This window comes from Sabethes cyaneus, chromosome 1 (assembly GCF_943734655.1).
Source record: "Sabethes cyaneus chromosome 1, idSabCyanKW18_F2, whole genome shotgun sequence".
Taxonomy (NCBI): domain Eukaryota; kingdom Metazoa; phylum Arthropoda; class Insecta; order Diptera; family Culicidae; genus Sabethes; species Sabethes cyaneus.
Genome location: NC_071353.1, coordinates 88,579,219 through 88,598,498, shown reverse-complemented (window position 1 = coordinate 88,598,498; position 19,280 = coordinate 88,579,219). Strand labels below are relative to the sequence as shown.

The 19,280-nt window shown below is 38.9% G+C and overlaps 2 protein-coding genes across 3 annotated transcripts in view; one reads left to right on the top strand and one right to left on the bottom strand.

The window, feature by feature from the left end:
* LOC128733061 (uncharacterized) overlaps positions 1-19,280 on the top strand; it is an 849,877-nt gene that overhangs the window by 43,743 nt on the left and 786,854 nt on the right. The gene's annotated exons all lie outside the window — the stretch shown is intronic.
* LOC128745918 (uncharacterized) lies at positions 12,924-17,379 on the bottom strand. Its single transcript, XM_053842980.1, has 3 exons — positions 16,165-17,379; positions 15,259-16,113; positions 12,924-13,058 (listed from the first exon to the last, which is right to left on the bottom strand). The coding sequence occupies exons 1-3, from the start codon at positions 17,377-17,379 to the stop codon at positions 12,924-12,926; spliced, it is 2,205 nt and encodes a 734-aa protein (XP_053698955.1).

Genomic DNA, 19,280 nt, shown 5'->3' with positions numbered 1-19,280 from the left:
GAGGAGTTTCCTGAGGGCAAAGAACCTTTTCTAGCAAGTAAGAAACAACTTTGTAAAATAAGTTTTAATAAAGAATCGAGATTCGGTTTTGACACGCCGACCCGTCAGGTCGGTAGTGAAATTAATTACGTTTTGCCTTTCTACTATATGAAAATATAGTATAAAGGTATAGGAATCACTCGAAAAACCGAAAATCGAAAGAAAGCCTAGCGGGACGAATGTCATATACCATTCGACTCAGTTTCGAAAACTGAGCATTTTCTGTGTGTGTGTGTGTGTGTGTGTGTGTGTGTGTGTGTGTGTGTGTGTGTGTGTGTGTGTGTGTGTGTGTGTGTGTGTGTGTGTGTGTGTGTGTGTGTGTGTGTGTGTGTGTGTGTGTGTGTGTGTGTGTGTGTGTGTGTGTGTGTGTGTGTGTGTGTGTGTGTGTGTGTGTGTGTGTGTGTGTGTGTGTGTGTGTGTGTGTGTGTGTGTGTGTGTGTGTGTGTGTGTGTGTGTGTGTGTGTGTGTGTGTGTGTGTGTGTGTGTGTGTGTGTGTGTGTGTGTGTGTGTGTGTGTGTGTGTGTGTGTGTGTGTGTGTGTGTGTGTGTGTGTGTGTGTGTGTGTGTGTGTGTGTGTGTGTGTGTGTGTGTGTGTGTGTGTGTGTGTGTGTGTGTGTGTGTGTGTGTGTGTGTGTGTGTGTGTGTGTGTGTGTGTGTGTGTGTGTGTGTGTGTGTGTGTGTGTGTGTGTGTGTGTGTGTGTGTGTGTGTGTGTGTGTGTGTGTGTGTGTGTGTGTGTGTGTGTGTGTGTGTGTGTGTGTGTGTGTGTGTGTGTGTGTGTGTGTGTGTGTGTGTGTGTGTGTGTGTATGTGTGTGTGTATGTGTGTGTATGTGTGTATGTGTGTGTGTATGTGTGTGTGTGTGTGTGTGTGTGTGTGTGTGTGTGTGTGTGTGTGTGTGTGTGTGTGTGTGTGTGTGTGTGTGTGTGTGTGTGTGTGTGGAACGCTTTTGATTGAGCCAACGTTTCTCGGAGATGGCTGGACCGATTTTAATGATCCTAGTGTCAAATGAAAGGTCTGGGTGTCCCATTGTTTGTTATTTATTTTCATACTGATCGGACTTTTAGTTCAAAAGTTATGTATAAAAATACGAAAAATATGGGATTTCATTATCTCATAGGTCCCTTAACCGATTTGACCAAAATTGATTGCATATAAAAGGGAAGTCTTTCAATACCTTAACTTCCAGATTTCATGACGATTGGGCTTGTAGTTTGAAAGTTACATAAAGAAATGTGGAAAAAATGTATTTAAAACTGCTTTTTGTTGCATATAAGCATTAATTCAATAGGAAACATCCTACAATTTATCATCATTTGAAAGTTACTGTTGAGATCTATAAAACGAAACCAAGTTACTGAAAATCGGACGATTGATTCAAAAGTTATTCAAACTTTAACACTTAAGTGCCGTATATTAAACCGTTAAAATGTATAAAATCGAAATAAATTAATCAAGGGTCGATTATATTCAATGTATGTGTTATGCACGTGTACGTATGCATGCATGCGTCTATGTATGTATGTATGTATGTATAGATGTATGCGTGTATGTGTGTATGTATGTATATGCGATTTGCAATTTTAAAATTTGCATAGAAATACAAGAAGAGTGAGAAACATTTTAATTGTCATTTTCTTCACTTGCTGTTACTCGCAATCGGACGAGCAAGACAAAAAGCGAAGAAAAGTGTTTCATTTAATCATATAGGTATAGTGGTGTATTGTATTGAAAATACTAATGAGTTGATTTTCCCAAATAAATTTATACCAATTGCAAACAAATTTTGCACATCAATAGATGCTTTTCCAATCAATAAATGCTAGAGCTTAGAAATTTTATATGAAAACGAGGAAGAAAGGTTACTAATAATCCTGTACGTTTTACGAATACGAATAAATATGGGTCCACTCATACCAGCAAAAATAACAAGCGCCGAAAATTCTATCGATCATCGATCCTCAAGCATGCCTATGGCGCTGATTTTGTTTCTTTGATCTCATCGTTTCCTAAAACATCTATCAGGCAATGTCGTATAAACGATACGATCAAGTTAATGACTATTTTTTCATTAAAGTTTATCCGAAAGAAGCTCAAGTTGTGATTTTCATGCAAAAATAATTAACTGAAAGAGCGCCAACTAAGAAAAAGTCCAATTTCTCTTTTTCATTTTTCATATCTAATGCTCTACTCAGTTATTTTTTCAAATTCAGATACATATTATCTTTTTTGGATATGGATCTTGAAAAATAAGGAACGGATATTTAAAAATTAATAAATAAATAAAATTAATTATAGATGTTCCTGAGAAATTAAAATATAATTATTGCGCCAGTAGAAAGGCTAGGTCACACCGCTAGGTGGATTAATTCGGTTTTTTTTATTATTCCGCATACTGTTTCATCTCCGTGTAACATACTGCTTCACGTGGTATCCAACACATCAGCAAAATTTCATTTCAATTAAAAATAGTCGAAACAAAAATAGCTCTTTTTCCAGCGTTTTAAGCAGGAAGTGCTCTGAAACATTCCAATCGTAGTTTTCTTTTCTTACTGTTACCCGCAACCGGAAATGTTTGTGGCACTTTGGTTTTTGAATTATTGATTTACTACATATATTCATTCTGGTGTCTAGTAAGGAAAATAAAATAGTTGCTCACAATAAATTGACGTTTGAAAATATGGGTAACTGTATTATAGATACATATTCAGATACTAAGAAATTAAAAAAATTAGTAGAAAGGTCAGGTCACGCCGCTAGGTGGATTAATTCGGGTTTTTATTTCTAAAACTAAATCATAGTTCTGCCACAGGTAGAATAAATTCAGCTAAAAAACGTTTGATCAGCGTGAAATTGGTAGCTGTTTTCAAAGCTGCAATGGAGCCTAATAGAGGCCTTTGCGTGTTTTAAATAACCAATTTACGCAATGCTGTTAATTCTATTTTTAGAACGAGAAATAGTTTTGCAATGCTATTTCAGTCGCTTAATCAACGTATCATCAACCTTTATGCAGCCAAAAAATAATCTATTTTTAAATTAAAAAAATAGAACACGTCATATTTATTTTGCTATGGCGTCGTATGCTATAATTTGAATTTCGAATAACTTGAATTCGTATATGGGTCATTCCATCTCAAACGTACACAAGGTTTGCATTCGACCATCAGCGATTTCAACCAAAGTTGGCATAATTGTTCATTCCGACCCCACAACCACTTTCCGAAGATATTATGCCGATTGATCAATCCCACTAGCAGTGGCGCTACTTCCTTTTTTACAGACTTTCAAAAAAAGTCATTTTTCGGGTTCAAATATCTCTGAATAAGTTCGATGTAAAGACATGGCAATATACTTTTTCTATGGATTTTTGGTCGCGCAATCGAATAATGTTATCTGTTCTTATCTAATTTGTCAACATCATAGATTTTTTTGCAATTTAAAACGAAAAATGCGAATATCTCAAAACACCCCCAATTTTATTTTCAAATAAATATGCTCAAAATGTTCGCCAGAAAATTCTACATAAGAATCACTTAGGGTTAGGGTATGTTGCTACATCGTCGTAATTGCCTATTACCGTCCTATCCAACACAAATTATTAAAAACATCAGCATTTTTATGACACACAATGCAAAACTAGTTATTCCCTAATATTTTAGTTAGTTGTCTATCATACGCGATCAATCAAAGTGAGCTGAGATCTATTTAAATGCTTTTTATCATTAAACAAGTCCTACCAGCCGAATTTCCTACGTTTTTTCGTGCGATGGAAAAGAAATTGTCGACTAATCGTTTTAATTTCCGTCATTCATAAATGAAAATAACTCACGCAAGGCGTTGTCGTTATTCTACAGCCAGGAAAACTTGCCTGACCTGCAGAAATATTGCAGAATAACATTTGTCATGCCGACCTACACAAATACATGAGCGTTAGCTTCGTAAACATTGTTGTGATTTTTAGTTCTGACGATGAAAAATTTTGATGGACGGATTTTAAAACGGTACGACGAATTTTAGAAATAAAGTCAGTTGCGAAATTTCAATAATATTCTTCAATAGTCGCTTTTCAGTGATTTCAAAGTTCACGGATCGGAAGGGAAGTGTGTTTTAGTCAAATCAGCATAAGAACTTTTGGAGTATTCATTAAATCCATTCAACAAATAATGAAAATTAGAATGGCTTTACTTATTACGATGGGAATTAGAAAAAAAACCCTAACTAGAAAAAACAATATTGGTAGTTTGGGAGACATGGCGTTTTGAATATCTGGGTCATGCGTAATTGTTGGCGAAAATATGTTTAAACTCGTCTACCTAAAACTTCCGGACATTTTCAAGGCTAAATTATGTATTTTAATGAAAAAGATGCGTTTTCAACATAGAATTAGCATAATAAATTTTGATGTTCTGGATAATTTTGTATATTTTTTTAAATAAAAGTAACAAATTTGTACAAATTTTGATAGTTTTATTATTTAAGTGTGCTAGTTATTTGAGTTGTAATGTTGTATTTCACTCCTGAGATTATTCGAAAGTTCGAAGTTATTTCGAAACTTGAAAATGGCTTTATTAACACTTCATTGCACTATGGGGAAAACTGGTTTAAAAACGAACGAAATACAGAAATGATCTGCCAACTACTGAAATATAATTGATCTTATGTAAAATTTTCCGGCGAGTCTCATGGTGCCCACCTCTTTCCTAATTGCCATCGGAAAGTATCAAGTTTTGCTAATTTTTGTCTATTTTTAGCAATATTTAAACTTATTGGACTACACCAGACAAGATTTTGAGAAAATAAAACTTGGAATAATCCTCCTCGATTCTACGAACTTCTTTGCATAATATAATTTGGTTTTTAGACTCTGTTTTTTTAAGCCTTACCTGATAAAGTCCATTAAATTAAAATGTTGTTAAGAATAGGGGAAAATCAGCAAAAATTAGTACTTTCCGATGAAAATTAGGAATTGTGTTGGCACCATGAGATTCGCCGGAAAATTTTACATAAGATCACTTATTATATTTCATCAGTTGGCAGACCATTTCTGAATGTCGTTCGTTTTTAGACTAGTTTTTCCCATAGTGCAATGAAGTGTTAATAAAGCCATTTTCAAGTTTCGAAATTACTTCGAACTTTCGAATAATCACTGGAGTGAAATACAACATTAGTCGACATAACAATGCATTATATCACTCAAATAACTAGCACACTTAACTCATAAAACTATAAAAATTTGTACGAATTTGTTACTTTTATTTTAATATATACAAAAGTATCCAGAACAGCAAAATTTATAATGCTGATTCTATGTTGAAAATGTATCTTTTTCATTAAAATACATTATTTAGCCTTGAAAATGTCCGGAAGTTTTAGGTAGACGAGTTTAAACATACTTTCGCTAACAATTCAGTTAAAATTACGCATGACCCAGTTATTCAAAACGCCATATCTCCCAAACTACCAATATTGTTTTTTCTAGTTAGGTGATTCTTATGTAGAATTTTCCGGCGAACATTTTGAGCATATTTATTTGAAAATAAAATTGGGGGTGTTTTGAGATATTCGCATTTTTCGTTTTAAATTGCTAAAAAATGTATGATGTTGACAAATTAGATAAAAACAGATAATATCATTCGATTGCGCGGCCAAAAATCCATAGAAAAAGTATATTAGCATGTCTTCACATTAAACTGATTCAGAGATATTTGAACCCGAAAAATGACTTTTTTTGAAAGTCTGTAAAAAAGGAAGTAGCGCCACTGCTAGGGTATTGATCAATCGGCATAATATCTTGGGAAATTGGTTGTGGGGTCGGAATGAACAATTATGCCAACTTTGGTTAAAATCGCTGATGTTCGGATCCAATTTTTCCGATTTTTGTGTACGTTTGAGATGGAATGCCCCATATGCAAGCTAATTAAAAATGCATGTCGTCATCTTTCGGGAATTGAACCGCCATCTTCTGATTTATAAGCACTCACCCATCTGCATCTGCAGAACAGACAGTGAAAATATCTTTACACTTGAAGCAGTCGATAATGTAGATAACTGACATATATTTTTGCTGCCAGTCGAATTGCAAAATTCTATGATCTGACAGTATGTGTGCAGTGTACCGAATAAAAGCTTGGTATTAGTTTGTAAAGCCACTTTAACACCTTTAAGCAGCTTTAAAGTAGTTTGAAAGCTGTGAGCCTAATGAAAGCCTCTACTGGTGTATAAGGTCGCTTTAACACTTTTAACCCCTCTAAGGTCTACATCACTACATCATTTTTAGCGCCGCAAAATTCACTAAAATGGCCATAACTTTTTTATTTTTCAATATTTTTTCACCAAATTCGGGAATTTTGCCGAAAATATTTTCTATTTTCATAATATCTATAGATAATGGCCATATGCCATATGGTCCCGGAGTTATTCCGGAGTTCCTTGGGGGACCGAGATATGGCTTTTTTAGTTAAAGTTGCCAAATATCTAAAATTTGTTTGAAATCTGAAGATTTTTGAAAACATATCATCGACTGTGGACATATCAGTTACTTTGCCGCAGTTATGAACCATGGTGCGTGCCATCCGGATCCGGGGGGACGCTATAAATCCGAAACCGGTTCCCGTAACGGGGCATTTCAGCATCAGTAAAGCATGTCGTGTCGCATATCAAAAAACATCAGCATTCGATAAAATAGCGATTGGCGATCATCTCATGTCTTTCAGAGCCCATATGGCCGATTCCAGGTCCCGGACAAGTTCCTCCGAAATCCGTTCTGTGCTTGAATCAGAAAAGAAACCCTCCCCGGACCCGGAACCGGTCATACGGCCTCTGAGAGACATGAGATGATCACCAATCGCTATTTTGTCGAATGCTGATGTTTTTTGATATGCGACACGACTTGCTTTACTGACGCTGAAATGTCCCGTTACGGGAACCGGTTCCGGATTCATAGTGTCCCCCCGGATCCGGATGGCGCGCACCATGGCTCATAACTGCGGCAAAGAAGCTGATACGTCCACAGTTGATGATATATTTTCAAAAATCAACAGATTTCAAACAAATTTGAGATATTTGGCAACTTTATCTAAAAAAGCCATATCTCGGTCCCCCAAGGAACTTCGGAATAACTCCGGGACCATATAACATATGACCATTATCTATAGATATTATGAAAATAGAAAATATTTTCGGCAAAATTCCCAAATTTGGTGAAAAAATATTGAAAAATAAAAAAGTTATGGCCATTTTAGTGAATTTTGCGGCGCTAAAAATGATGTAGACCTTAGAGGGGTTAAGCAACCGTAAGACGGTTTAATGTTTATGGCTGTTTAAAAGCGGATTGTTTAGCAGAAAAGCTTGTTGATCAGCTTTGGAGAAAAGCTGGTTTGGAAAAACTTAAAGTAGCTTTTTTTATTGGGATAAATATTCTATTACATACAATACTATCGAGTAACTATCATATATCGTATTGTGTGTTCAATCACAAGTGGTGACTTTTCAACACCTAATATCTAACTATCTAGCTAACTTATCTATACCTATAAAGAAGGATTTCTGTCTGTCTGTCTGTCTGTCTGTCTGTCCTGTGTTCCTTATAGAATCAAAAACTACTGAACCAATCGGCGTGAAAATTTGCATGTAGAGGTTTTTGGGGCCAGGAAAGGTTTTAGTGATGGTTAGAGACCCCTCCCCCCACTAAGAGGGGGGGCTCCCATACAAATGAAATACAAATTTCCCCATAACTCGAGAACTAATCAAGCAAATAGAACAAAATTTGGCATGTGGGTGTTTTCGGTGACAAGAATTTATTCTATGGTAAATTGAGACCGCTCCCCTCTTTATAAGGGGAATTACAACTCCTCTCCTCTTTAAAAGGGGGGGGGGCTTCCATACAAATTTCCTCATAACTCGAGAACTAATCAAGCAAATGGAACCAAATTTGGCATGTGAAGGTTTTCGAGGGCAAGAAAATTTTCTATGATGAATTAGGACCCCTCCTCACTTTAAGAGGGGGGCTCTTGTACAAATGAAATACCAATTTCCTCATAACTCGAGAACTAATCAAGCAAATGGAACCAAATTTGGCATGTGTGTGTTTTTGAAGACAAAATTTTTTTCTATGATGAATTGGGACCCCTCCCCACTTTAAGAGGAGGGGGGGGGGCTCCTATACAAACGAAATACAAATTTCCTTATAACTCGAGAGCTAATCCAGCAAATGGAACCAAATTTGACATGTAGGTGTTTTTGGAGGCAAGAATGTTTTCTGTGATGAATAAGAACCTCTCCCCACTTTAGGAGGGGGGGCTCCTATACAAATGAAATACAAATTTCCTCATAACTCGAGAACTAATCAAGCAAATAGAACAACATTTGGCATGTGGGTGTTTTTTTTGGTGACAAGAATTTATTCTATGGTGAATTGAGACCCCTCCCCTCTTTATAAGAGGAATTATAACTCCTCTCCCCCTTAAGAGGGGGGACTTCCATACAAATTTCCTCATAACTCGAGAAGTAATCAAGCAAATGCAACCAAATTTGGCATGTGAAGGTTTTCGAGAGCAAGAAAATTTTCTATGGTGAATTAGGACCCCTCCCCACTTTAAGAGGAGGGGCTCCTGTACAAATGAAATACAAATTTCCTCATAACTCGAGAACTAATCAAGCGAATTGAACCAAATTTGGCATGTGTGTGTTTTTGGAGACAATTTTTTTTCAATGATGAATTGGGACCCCTCCCCACTTTAGGAGGGGGGGTCCTATACAAACGAAATTCAAATTTCCTCATAACTCGAGAACTAATCCAGCAAATGGAACCAAATTTGGCGTATAGGTGTTTTTGGAGGCAAGAATTTTTTCTGTGATGAATTAGGACCTCTTCCCACATTAGGAGGGGGGCCTCCAATACAAATGAAATACAAATTTCCCCATAACTCGAGAACTAATCAAGCAAATAGAACCAAATTCGGCATGTGGAGGTTTTTGGAGGCAAAAATATTTTCTACGGTGAATTAGGATCCTTCCACACTTCAAGAGGGGGGGCTTCTACACAAATGAAATACAAATTTCCTCATAATTCGAGAACTAATCAAGCAAATGGAACCATATTTGGCATGTGGGTGTTTTTGGAGCCAACCATTTTTCCCATGATGAATTAGGACTTCTTACCTTTTTAGGAGGGGGGGGGGGGCTCCCATTCAAACGAAATACAAATTTGCTCATAACTTTAGAACTAATCAAGCAAATGGAACCAAATTTGGCATGTGAGAGTTTTAGATGGCAGAATTTTTTTTCTGTGGTGTATTACGATCCCTTTCTCTTTTAAGAGGGTGGGCTCCCATACAAATGAAATACAAATTTCCTTATAATTTGAGTACTAATCAAGCAAATGGAACCAAATTTAGCATGTAGGAGATTTTTGAGCCTTGAATTTATTTTATGATAGTTAGAGACCTCTCACCCCTGTGGTAGGGGGATATGGACTCTCATACAAATAAAACAGAAATTTTTGCGAAACTCAAAAACTAATCGAACTCGAGAAATTCGAGACTCTTCCATAAAACATTAGTCAATACAAGACCACAAAAACTATCTATCGTAACACTAGATCATTCAGGACGAGACGGTCGCGAGTGTTGCCGGTGACCCGCCGTCGGAAGCGCCGCCCACTGGGGGGCTTGCAAAACTCGAGATTGTGACAAAGATCATCCGAGATTCATGATTTATGTACAACACAGGTTAATTTGTGGCAATACGAAGTTTGTCGGGTCAGCTAGTGATCTATAAAGAGACCTAATCATCGCAATAGAGGATCGTAACGATTTTTGTCGGAAATTTGAAATAATTTTGTTTGACATAGCTTCTAGGGTTTCAACACCAGTAGGTCCATGTGATTCTAATGTACTAAACCAAGGAGGACGCAAAATCATTTTCAAAATTTTATTTTGAATCCTCTGAAGACTTTTCTTCCTTGTAATACATCGGAACGGCATATAACGTTGCCGGTCTAAAAATTTGTTTGTAAATCAATAGTTTATTTTTCAGACAAAGTAGAATTTCTGTTAATGAGAGGATATAAACATCTCATATATTTATTACATTTTGCTTGTTTACTTTCAATGTGGTCTTTAAAAGTAAGTTTTTTATCATAAAATAATCCCAAATATTTAACTTGGTCAGACCAACTCAAAGCAACTTCACTCATCTTGATTATGTGATTGCTATTTGGCCTGAGGGAAGAAGCTGTCGGCTTATAAGGAAAAATAATTGAGTTTTAGAAGCATTGGGAGAAATTTTCCACTTTTGCAAGTATTTGAAGAAAATGTCCAAGCTTTTCTGCAGTCGGCTAAATATGACACGACTTTTTCCTTTTACGGAAATGATTGTATCGTCGCAGAATAACGACTTAGTGCAGCTAGCTGGTAATTCAGGAAGATCAGATGTGTATATGTTATACAGGATTGGGCCCAAGATCGAGCCTTGAGGCACACCTGCTTTAACAGTGTAGGCTATTGTTCAAGCCGAAAATAAAATTGGCTTGCAGGAAGGAAAACGGCTGGTAGCATACGATCGTGATGGCGTCTTTGCTCGGTTGAGCCCTCAGGAAAACCACCCCGATCGCAGCGTCACAAAAGAAGCGGACTGTATCTAACACGGTGGCGGTGAATGTTGCACAGAATACACAAAGTCTTAACACTTTAAAATAACATTTATTAACACTGAATTTAACTTAACACTTGTACATATAAATTTAATAAAACGTAATGTATGGAATCAAAAATGCACTGAATGGTAACGAAGACGCGCATGTCCCTTTTATCGGCGCAGTCCAGGTAGAAATTTTCCTTTGCGCTCGTCCTTGCTTCGGAAACATCCAATCGACGCTCGTTCCCCATTGGTCGACTGAAGTGATGGTGTGATATTGCGAAATATTTTCGGTGGACGTCGGGTGGCGTCCTTTTACATGTTCGATCAGATTCGAACGCGATACGCACATAAATTTTCCATTCGTCGTAGTAGGCATTTTTTTCTTTCTGGTTTTTCATTATGCAATAATTTGACATTTACAAACCGCTGTTCAAGCATTGAACATCTTCCCCGCGGACTGGGAAGAATTCTCAGTCAAATTGTCTTCTATTGGCAAAATGTACAGTTTGGAAATTGGACGTTTCAAGACCTTGTCCCTAATTTTGATATCCACGGTACGAACCAATTGATCTGGTCCAGGGTAAGTGTTCAGCACAACTCCTAATGGCCATGTTAGTGGTGGCGAATCCTCTTCCAACAGAACTACCATTCCAGGTTTGAAGTTTGGCTGTAAAGCTCGATTTTTGGTCCTTGGCTGTAGGGTGAAAAGGTAATCTCGTTTCCATACCTTCCAAAATTGCTCAGGAAGACGCTGTAAGTATTGCCAACGCGAGAGTCGATTTATCGGTATATCTTCGTGTGACGGCTCAGGAGGAAGCAAAAATTTTTGCTGTCAATTTTTTGTGTGGTTTCCGGAAAAATTGTTAAATAAATACCGAATAACTATTGAAGCAAGCAGTTTACGAAATAAATGCAGGATGCACGAGTCATCAAGCTATTTAAATAATATCGAAGAAAGTTCGGTGAAAATCTCGCGCTGGAATGGTGCGAACTTGCTGTTCAATTAGTTTTAGAGATGACCATGAAAACAGTGACCTAGTGACCTTGAATAAGCAAAATCAAACCCTGACGGCGGTGCTCCTAGTGGGATCACACAACACCAGCGATTCCCGTTCGACAACCTGAAGTCAAAGGATTTTCTCCGCTATAAACTGCGGATTCTTCCAGCCTGCTGAACTGGTTGCCAAATCATCTCTTCCAATCAAGGAACATTCAAGGTTAAGCAATCGTCATATCACCCAGCTTCACGATCTTGGATTGCAGCAAATTTACAGACGTGCTGATGAAAAGGAAGTGCCGGTGAGATCGTTTTGAATTTACTTATTCATCATGACTCAGATTTTCTGCATGCTAAACGCAGTATCTTGAATTTTATAATTTTAAATCTAACTTACTCATTTTTTATTTTAAATGTTTTGGTTAAATTGATAATTTTACATTTTAACTTTCACTAATTTAGTTTTGTGTTAATTTGGAATAATTATATTCAATTATAACATACGCACATCAGAAATAATTCATTTGTCTTATTTATCAATCAAGCTTTACAATGAATGCATTTTAATCATTTCTTTATTTAAGTTAGTTTATTAAGCAAATATTTTACGTCTTTTATGTTTTTTATCCTAACACATCTTTGGTAGTTGGTACGTCTTTCTCTTTTCAGAGAGCGAAATAAGGCGCTATAACCTTGGCCTATTGTAGCCTGGCTTTGGTTAATGCCATAAGTTCATCCCCGAGGGTCCGGAGTATCACTTAACCTTTATTAGCGAAGATACTCCCAACGAAACAAATTTACAGTTACTCAGAAATGGTTGGTACGAGATGTCCCCGTTTCTTCCTCCCCCTGTTGATTTTGAAATGCATCTATGTATGAATAACTTATTCACACAAGATTTATTTCTTATAATCGTCTTTGCGGCAATACTTTACAGTTGGCCTGGCCGATTAAACATTTGCATATATCTCTGATATTTTGCAAATGTTAATACAAACAAGAAAATAATTTTAAATATTTCTTTGATAAGAAATAATTAAAATTATTTCCAGGAATCCTTTATTGAGGCTGTGTTGGTATTAATAAGAATAAGAATATCTTCGTGTGACGGCTCAGGAATGGCTGTTAATGGACGACCAATCAGAAAGTCACCTGGCGTGAGAACTTCTGGATCTCTAGGGTCCGACGGTATGGCGCAAAGTGGTCGCGAATTCAAAATTGCTTCCACCTCGATAAGTACGGTCATGTACTTCTCAAATGTCAAGAGCGCATTCCTTGTTATCCTCTTTAAATATTTTGTACTCTACGGCTGCTTCCCAGAGACCCCCAAAATTCGGTGCTCCAGGAGGAATGAACGACCACAAAATTTCCTTTGGCTGGCAATAGGACTGCAACATATCGAAAAAAGGTTGGTTTTTGAAAAGTAGGAACAACTCATGAAGCTCGGATTTAGCACTCTTGAAGTTGGTGGCATTGTCGGAATACATTCTGCTGTGAACTCCTCGTCGTCCAACGAATTGTTGAAGAGCAGCTACGAAGGCCTCTTAGCGACTTAGTAGCGACTTAGTCTTCATGCACACGAACACGGCGAAATATGCTTTAACAGTTTGAGGTTTACGGGTTCCTTGCTTCACGAAGATTGGCCCCGCGTAATCGACGCCAACTTCATCAAATGGCAGCGACGGTGTCATTCGAGACGATGGCAATCTGCCCATTTGCTGACATGACGGGCGAGGTTTTGCACGGAAACATACGACACAACGTCTGGTAATTTTTCTTACTTGATTTTTACCGTCTAATAGCCAAAATCTTCTTCGTAGAATGGCCAACAGAGTCGACGGCCCAACATGTTTAAACTCCTGATGGTATGCTTCGATGATCGATTCAGTAATATGATGCTTTGGCAGAATCAGCAGATGTTTACTATATTCTGGGAGATCAAATTGTTGCAATCTTCCTCCTACACGCAATAAACCGTCGTCTAAGAACGGCGTTAAACAAGCTATGCGACCGCTTATATCGTTATCCGCTACTTGCTGCAATTCTTTGGAGAGTGCTTCGTGCTGCACTACTTTAACGATGACATTTGAAGCTAAACGAATTTCTGGGATGGTTAGATTTTGCATCCTCTTTGATGCATCCCTTTGTTGGCAATTACGGATAAAACGCAAAACGTACCCAATCACACGTTGCAGCTTTCGGGAGGAGCTGAATCTCTTAAACACTAGCAAAGACTCGGAATTGGCAGTAAGAACTGTTAACATTTTAACCTTTCTCATCTCTGGTAAATCACAATCTGGGATTGAAAGCGCAGGTTCAGTTTGGAATTCAGCGGTTTGAAGGAATTGTGGACCATTCCACCACAAACTATTACTCAACAAAGGCGCAGGAAATTGTCCACGTGACACTATGTCAGCCGGATTGTTCTTGGAACGCACATACTTCCGCGGAAAGCTACTGGTTTCATTGATAATATCAGTCACACGGTTTCTTACATATACTTGTAACATGCCCACTAGCTTGTTAAGCCACGCAAGTACTACTTGGCTGTCTGACCACAGAACGATAGTTTGGAATGTAAGCTTCAATGCACCAATAACCTTCAAAATAAGCTTGGATAACAATCTGGCGGCCAACAGCTCTTTGCGGTGAGTGTCTAGTGGCTTAATGGGTGCAACTTTAGATTTGCTGCAAAGGATACGAAGCTGGGCTGTACCATCAGCAAACACACTCCGGACATATACAACTGCCCCATAAGCAAGGCTGGATGCATCACAAAACCTGTGTAGATCAAGAGCAGAATAGCCTTAACAAACAATAGAACGAGGAATTCGAATTTCACTCACCCGTGGTAATGCTTCTTGAAATTGTTGCCACTCTGTCAATATGTCTCCTTGTAGTTTCTCGTCCCAGGAAACAGCTTAACAGCTTTGCTTTAATGATGACTGGAGATAAAAGTCCAAGCGAGTCAAAAAACTTCCCAATCTCGGATAAAACACGACGTTTGGTAGCGGCATTCTCGGCAGGTTTTGCTAAAAACCGAAACTCATCAACGCCAGGACACCAGATAAGCCCTAGTGTTTTCACAAATGCACCAATCGGAGAATGTTCGAATTCGATGGGTTTCTCTCGATCACACTCAGGAATAATATCTATTACTGCTTGCTCATTTGAACTCAACTTATGGATGGAAAATTGTCCACAGCCGAGTAACTGTTGTAGTTGTCGAATGCACTCAACTGCTTCTTCATATGTAACAGCTCCTGACCAAATATCGTCTACATAGCAATCCTCACGAGTTATGTTCGCGGCAAGGGGATACTTATCACCATCATCAGCACAGAGTTGAGTAAGGCATCGAGTTGCTAGGAACGGAGCCGAAGCCGTTCCATAGGTAACCGTGGTCAATTCCAATATACGAAGTCGATCTGCTTGGTTAGCTCTCCAAAAGATTCGTTGGTAACGGCTATGAGAAGGTGTAACTACAATCTGGCGGTACATTTTCGAAAGATCAGCAGCAAATGCAATTTTATGCTTTCGAAAAGAAATCAAAATAGTGAAAAGATCATTCTGCACGGTTCCTCCTACTTGTAGGGCTTCGTTGAGTGACACGTTGCATGGAGACATTTTTGCCGATGCGTCAAACACTACTCTCAGCTTGGTGGTAGAGCTTGTAGGGCGCAGGACGGCATGATGAGGCATGTAGTAACAGCGCAAATTAGGTGGGTCACAATTTTCATTGATTTCTTTACAATGCCCCAACTCTTCATACTCTTTGATAAACTTACTGTATTCCAGTTTTAAGCTTGGATCTCTATTTAGACGTCGCTCCAACGACAGGAAGCGTCGGGGAGCGAGGCTACGGTTATCGTCGAGACGATCTACGATTGAATGGCGAAATGGCAAATGAACTATGTACCTGCCAGTCGAATCTCGCTGATGTGTTGAATAGAAAAATGCCTCGCATTCTTCCTGCTCGGAGGTGGCAGCCGAAGAACATTCTATCTCCTCAACATGCCAAAATCGCTGAATGGCTTCATGGATATCATCGATAGTAGCTGTATGCGCATACAACAGGTTGGGAATTTCATCTCCTACTTCGCCAGCAACAACCCATCCGAGATGAGTTTCACGTAACTCTGGGAGAGTTTCAGATAAACGCAAATAACCTAGTTTCAACAATCGGAAGAAAAGCGATACACCCACAAGCATGTCTATGTGGTCAGGTGTATTGAATCTTGGATCCGCCAACTGGAGACCTGGAGGAATCGACAATGAGGATGTGTCCACGCGGGTTGATGGAATCACGCCTGCGATCTTCGGTACGATTAAGCAATCTACGCACGCCGTAAAGTTGGTATATTGAGATTGAAGCTCTACGCGGGTAGACTCTCTGGCATACACTTTGGATGCTCCAATGCAAGTGATAGGGATGTTTTCGGTCTTTCGGTTTAATTTTAAGCGTTTAGACATTGACTCTGTAATAAAATTTACCTGTGATCCGCTGTCCATCAGAATACCACATGGCACAGGCTGGTCCTGGGCATCTCGAAGGTTGACGACAGCAGTCAGTAACATGACGGTTTTGACTGCTTGGGAGTGATTACACGATGGCAATCTGGAAGTGGATGGTTCGCAATCGTCTTGCAAAATGGAACTGTTAGTGGCTGGGACAGTACCATGTGCAACGGGCTGAATGATTTGGGGAGTAGCTGGATGGTTTGCTGTGATCGTCGTTGTCTTGGTTGGTTCTGGTGGTTCCAAGTGTAGTAAAGTGTGGTGTCGCTTCTGACATTTATTACACACCTTCTTGGAAGTACAGTTGATGGAAAGGTGTCTTCCACGCAAACAATTGAAACAAACCTTTCTTCGCTTCACCTTTTCAATTCGCTGAGGCACGGTAAGGTTGTTAAATGCATTGCACTTGTAAGTAAGATGGGATTCACTGCACATGTCGCATCGGGGCTCCGATTGGGACGACACAGTTGCAGTGTTTGCCTTTGGGTTAGGCGGCTTAGCAGTAGACTTAAAACTGGCTCGTTTGGATGCGGTTTGCTCACTGGAATTGTCACAACGCTCAAGAATAGTTACACGATCTTTCAAAAACTGAATTGTATCGTCGTATAGCGGCAGCTCTCCGCGTAGAATAGTTGCCTCCCACAACGTTTTCGAATCATCGTCTAAAGCGTTGGAAATCAGATGGATGACAATTTGCTCTGATACACCGGTAAACTCTTGTCCGTGGAATTTGAGATTCTCCACGTGACTGACAACAGTTTCTATCATAGAACGCAGCTCAAGGTGATGCTCACGAGATAATTTTTTCACTCTGAGGAGACCACGAATGTGTAGGTCGATCATCTTACGCTTATCTTCATAGCGTTCTGCTAACAATGCCCAGGCACGATCATAGTTGTCGTCGCTGATCGTTTTAGCGTCGATGGTACCACACGCGTCCCCGGTCAGAGCCTTCTCTAAATAGTAGAGCTTTATACGGGCTGGCTCTGTAGATCGATCTACCACATCGCGGAACATGATTTTGCAATTTTCCCAGTCTTCGTACCTTTCATCAAAGCTTGGTATGATTCGTGGGAGAGCTTGCTGAATGATTAAAGGTTGTTGAACAGCACCTGCTTGTTGGAGTGCTGCAGTTTGAGCCACAGGTAACGATGCCGGTCGCAGGTTATCAAGCCAACTCTCTAGCAACATAGATAGGTCATCGTGCAAAGCTTCAAATTTCATTTCATTTCATTTTTATTTATTTATCCATCTGGCCAAGTAGGCCTCCATGAATTTACTTGGATGGGGAAAAGCCTTTTTGAAAAAATCTAACATAGACTCTCAAAAAGGCATAAAAACCCCATCTTCTTTTGAACGTTTACAATAAGTGTTTACATATATCACAAGGTTCACAGACATTTCTAATATACAAATTCACAAAACTTATAAGCTAAATAATCTTCTTAATCTATTTTTAAAACTAACACTGGTCATGGAAAAGTCAAAATATAAATAACATTTATTGAAAACTTCACACATCGCCCTTACGGGTTCGTTCTGTCCATATTCAGTGCGCTGGTATTGTAGTCTTAAAAATTCCCATGATCTCAGGTTTCTGGGCGGAATGTTAATGCCAATTTGTGCAAGGATAAAAGAGGAGTCGATCTCGCCTGTCAGTAATTTTCCCACAAAAACTGCTCTACATATGTCTCTTCGTTTAGCTAGGGTATCCATATCTAGCAAACGACAGCGTTCAACGTATGGCGGTAATTCTATTGGGTTTCGCCACGGTAAGCTTCTCAATGCATAACGCAGAAATCTTGATTGAATTGCTTCAATCCTGTTTGACCAAACAGCTGTGTATGGACTCCAAACAGCGGCTGACGCTTCCAGTATGGAACGAACAAGGGCAAAATACAGTGCTCGTAAACAATATGGGTCAGTAAATCCTTTGGCAACTCTAATAATAAAACCCAAGTTTCTATTCGCCTGACCAATTATATGAGAATAATGGTCTCTAAAGGTCATTTGAGTGTCTAAGAGTACGCCTAAGTCTCTAACTACCGTTACTCTGTTAACTGTCTCTTCAGAAATAGTGTAGTTCCATTGGATTGGATTTTTTCTACGTGAAAATGAGATCACTGCGCACTTAGCCACGCTCAGGATCAGCAGATTTTGAGCACACCAATCGTAGAAATCGTTGAGATGTTGCTGTAGTTCGATACAATCAGCCGTCGAGCGTACACCACAGTAAAGTTTAAGATCATCAGCATAAATAAGAAACCGACCTTATGGTATTACATAGCAGACGTCGTTAAAAAATAATGAAAATAGTAATGGCCCCAGATTACTCCCTTGTGGTACACCCGAGCGGTTGGTGAAACTTTGTGATTCATGGCTTCCAATTTTTACAGATAGGGTTCGACCAATAAGGTACGATTTTAACCATTGTACTATAGCGGGTGATGCACCAAGTCGCTCAATTTTTGCCAATAGAATAGAGTGGTCTACACTGTCAAATGCCGCTTTTATATCTGTGTACACGGTATCTACTTGAGCTCCTGTTTCCATGAACCTAATGCAATGCGATGTGAACTGTACTAAATTCGTTGTTGTCGATCTCCCTGAGTAAAATCCATGTTGGTTAGATGAGATGTACGCTTTGGCCTCTCGAAACAGTACGTTGCTAACTAATATTTCGAAGAGCTTGGAACCCGCGCATAGGGAAGTAATTCCACGATAATTTGCTATATTTTGTTTATCACCTTTTTTATGGACGGGAAACATGATCGACTTTTTCCAACGTGTTGGAAATGTCGACTGCGACAGTGAGCTTCCGCACATCTTTTTAGCACAATAGACGGAATTCCATCAGGCCCAGCAGATGTTGAAGACTTTAACTTCCGCAATGCAGCAAGAATATCTTCGTCTGAGAAGCTGAAATTACCTATGTTTAACACATTGCTGGGTATGCCACGGACAGCATTTTCAATTTGAGCCGGATTAGCTGCCACGGTTGAAAATACACTTGAAAAATGTTTGGCAAAAAGATTGCAGGTATCGCTCATCGTACTTGAAGAGTCTTCACCCAAAAACATACTGCAAGGGAG

Bases quoted from the DNA above. Each gene is read 5' to 3' on its own strand.
- LOC128745918 (XM_053842980.1), bottom strand. From the start codon at position 17,379: ATGTTGCTAGAGAGTTGGCTTGATAACCTGCGACCGGCATCGTTACCT. The intron at 16,114-16,164 runs GTAAATTTTATT...TTAAACCGAAAG, and splicing joins TGATGGACAGCGGATCACAG to ACCGAAAACATCCCTATCAC. The intron at 13,059-15,258 runs GTAGGAGGAACC...GATATGTTGCAG, and splicing joins CACTCAACGAAGCCCTACAA to TCCTATTGCCAGCCAAAGGA.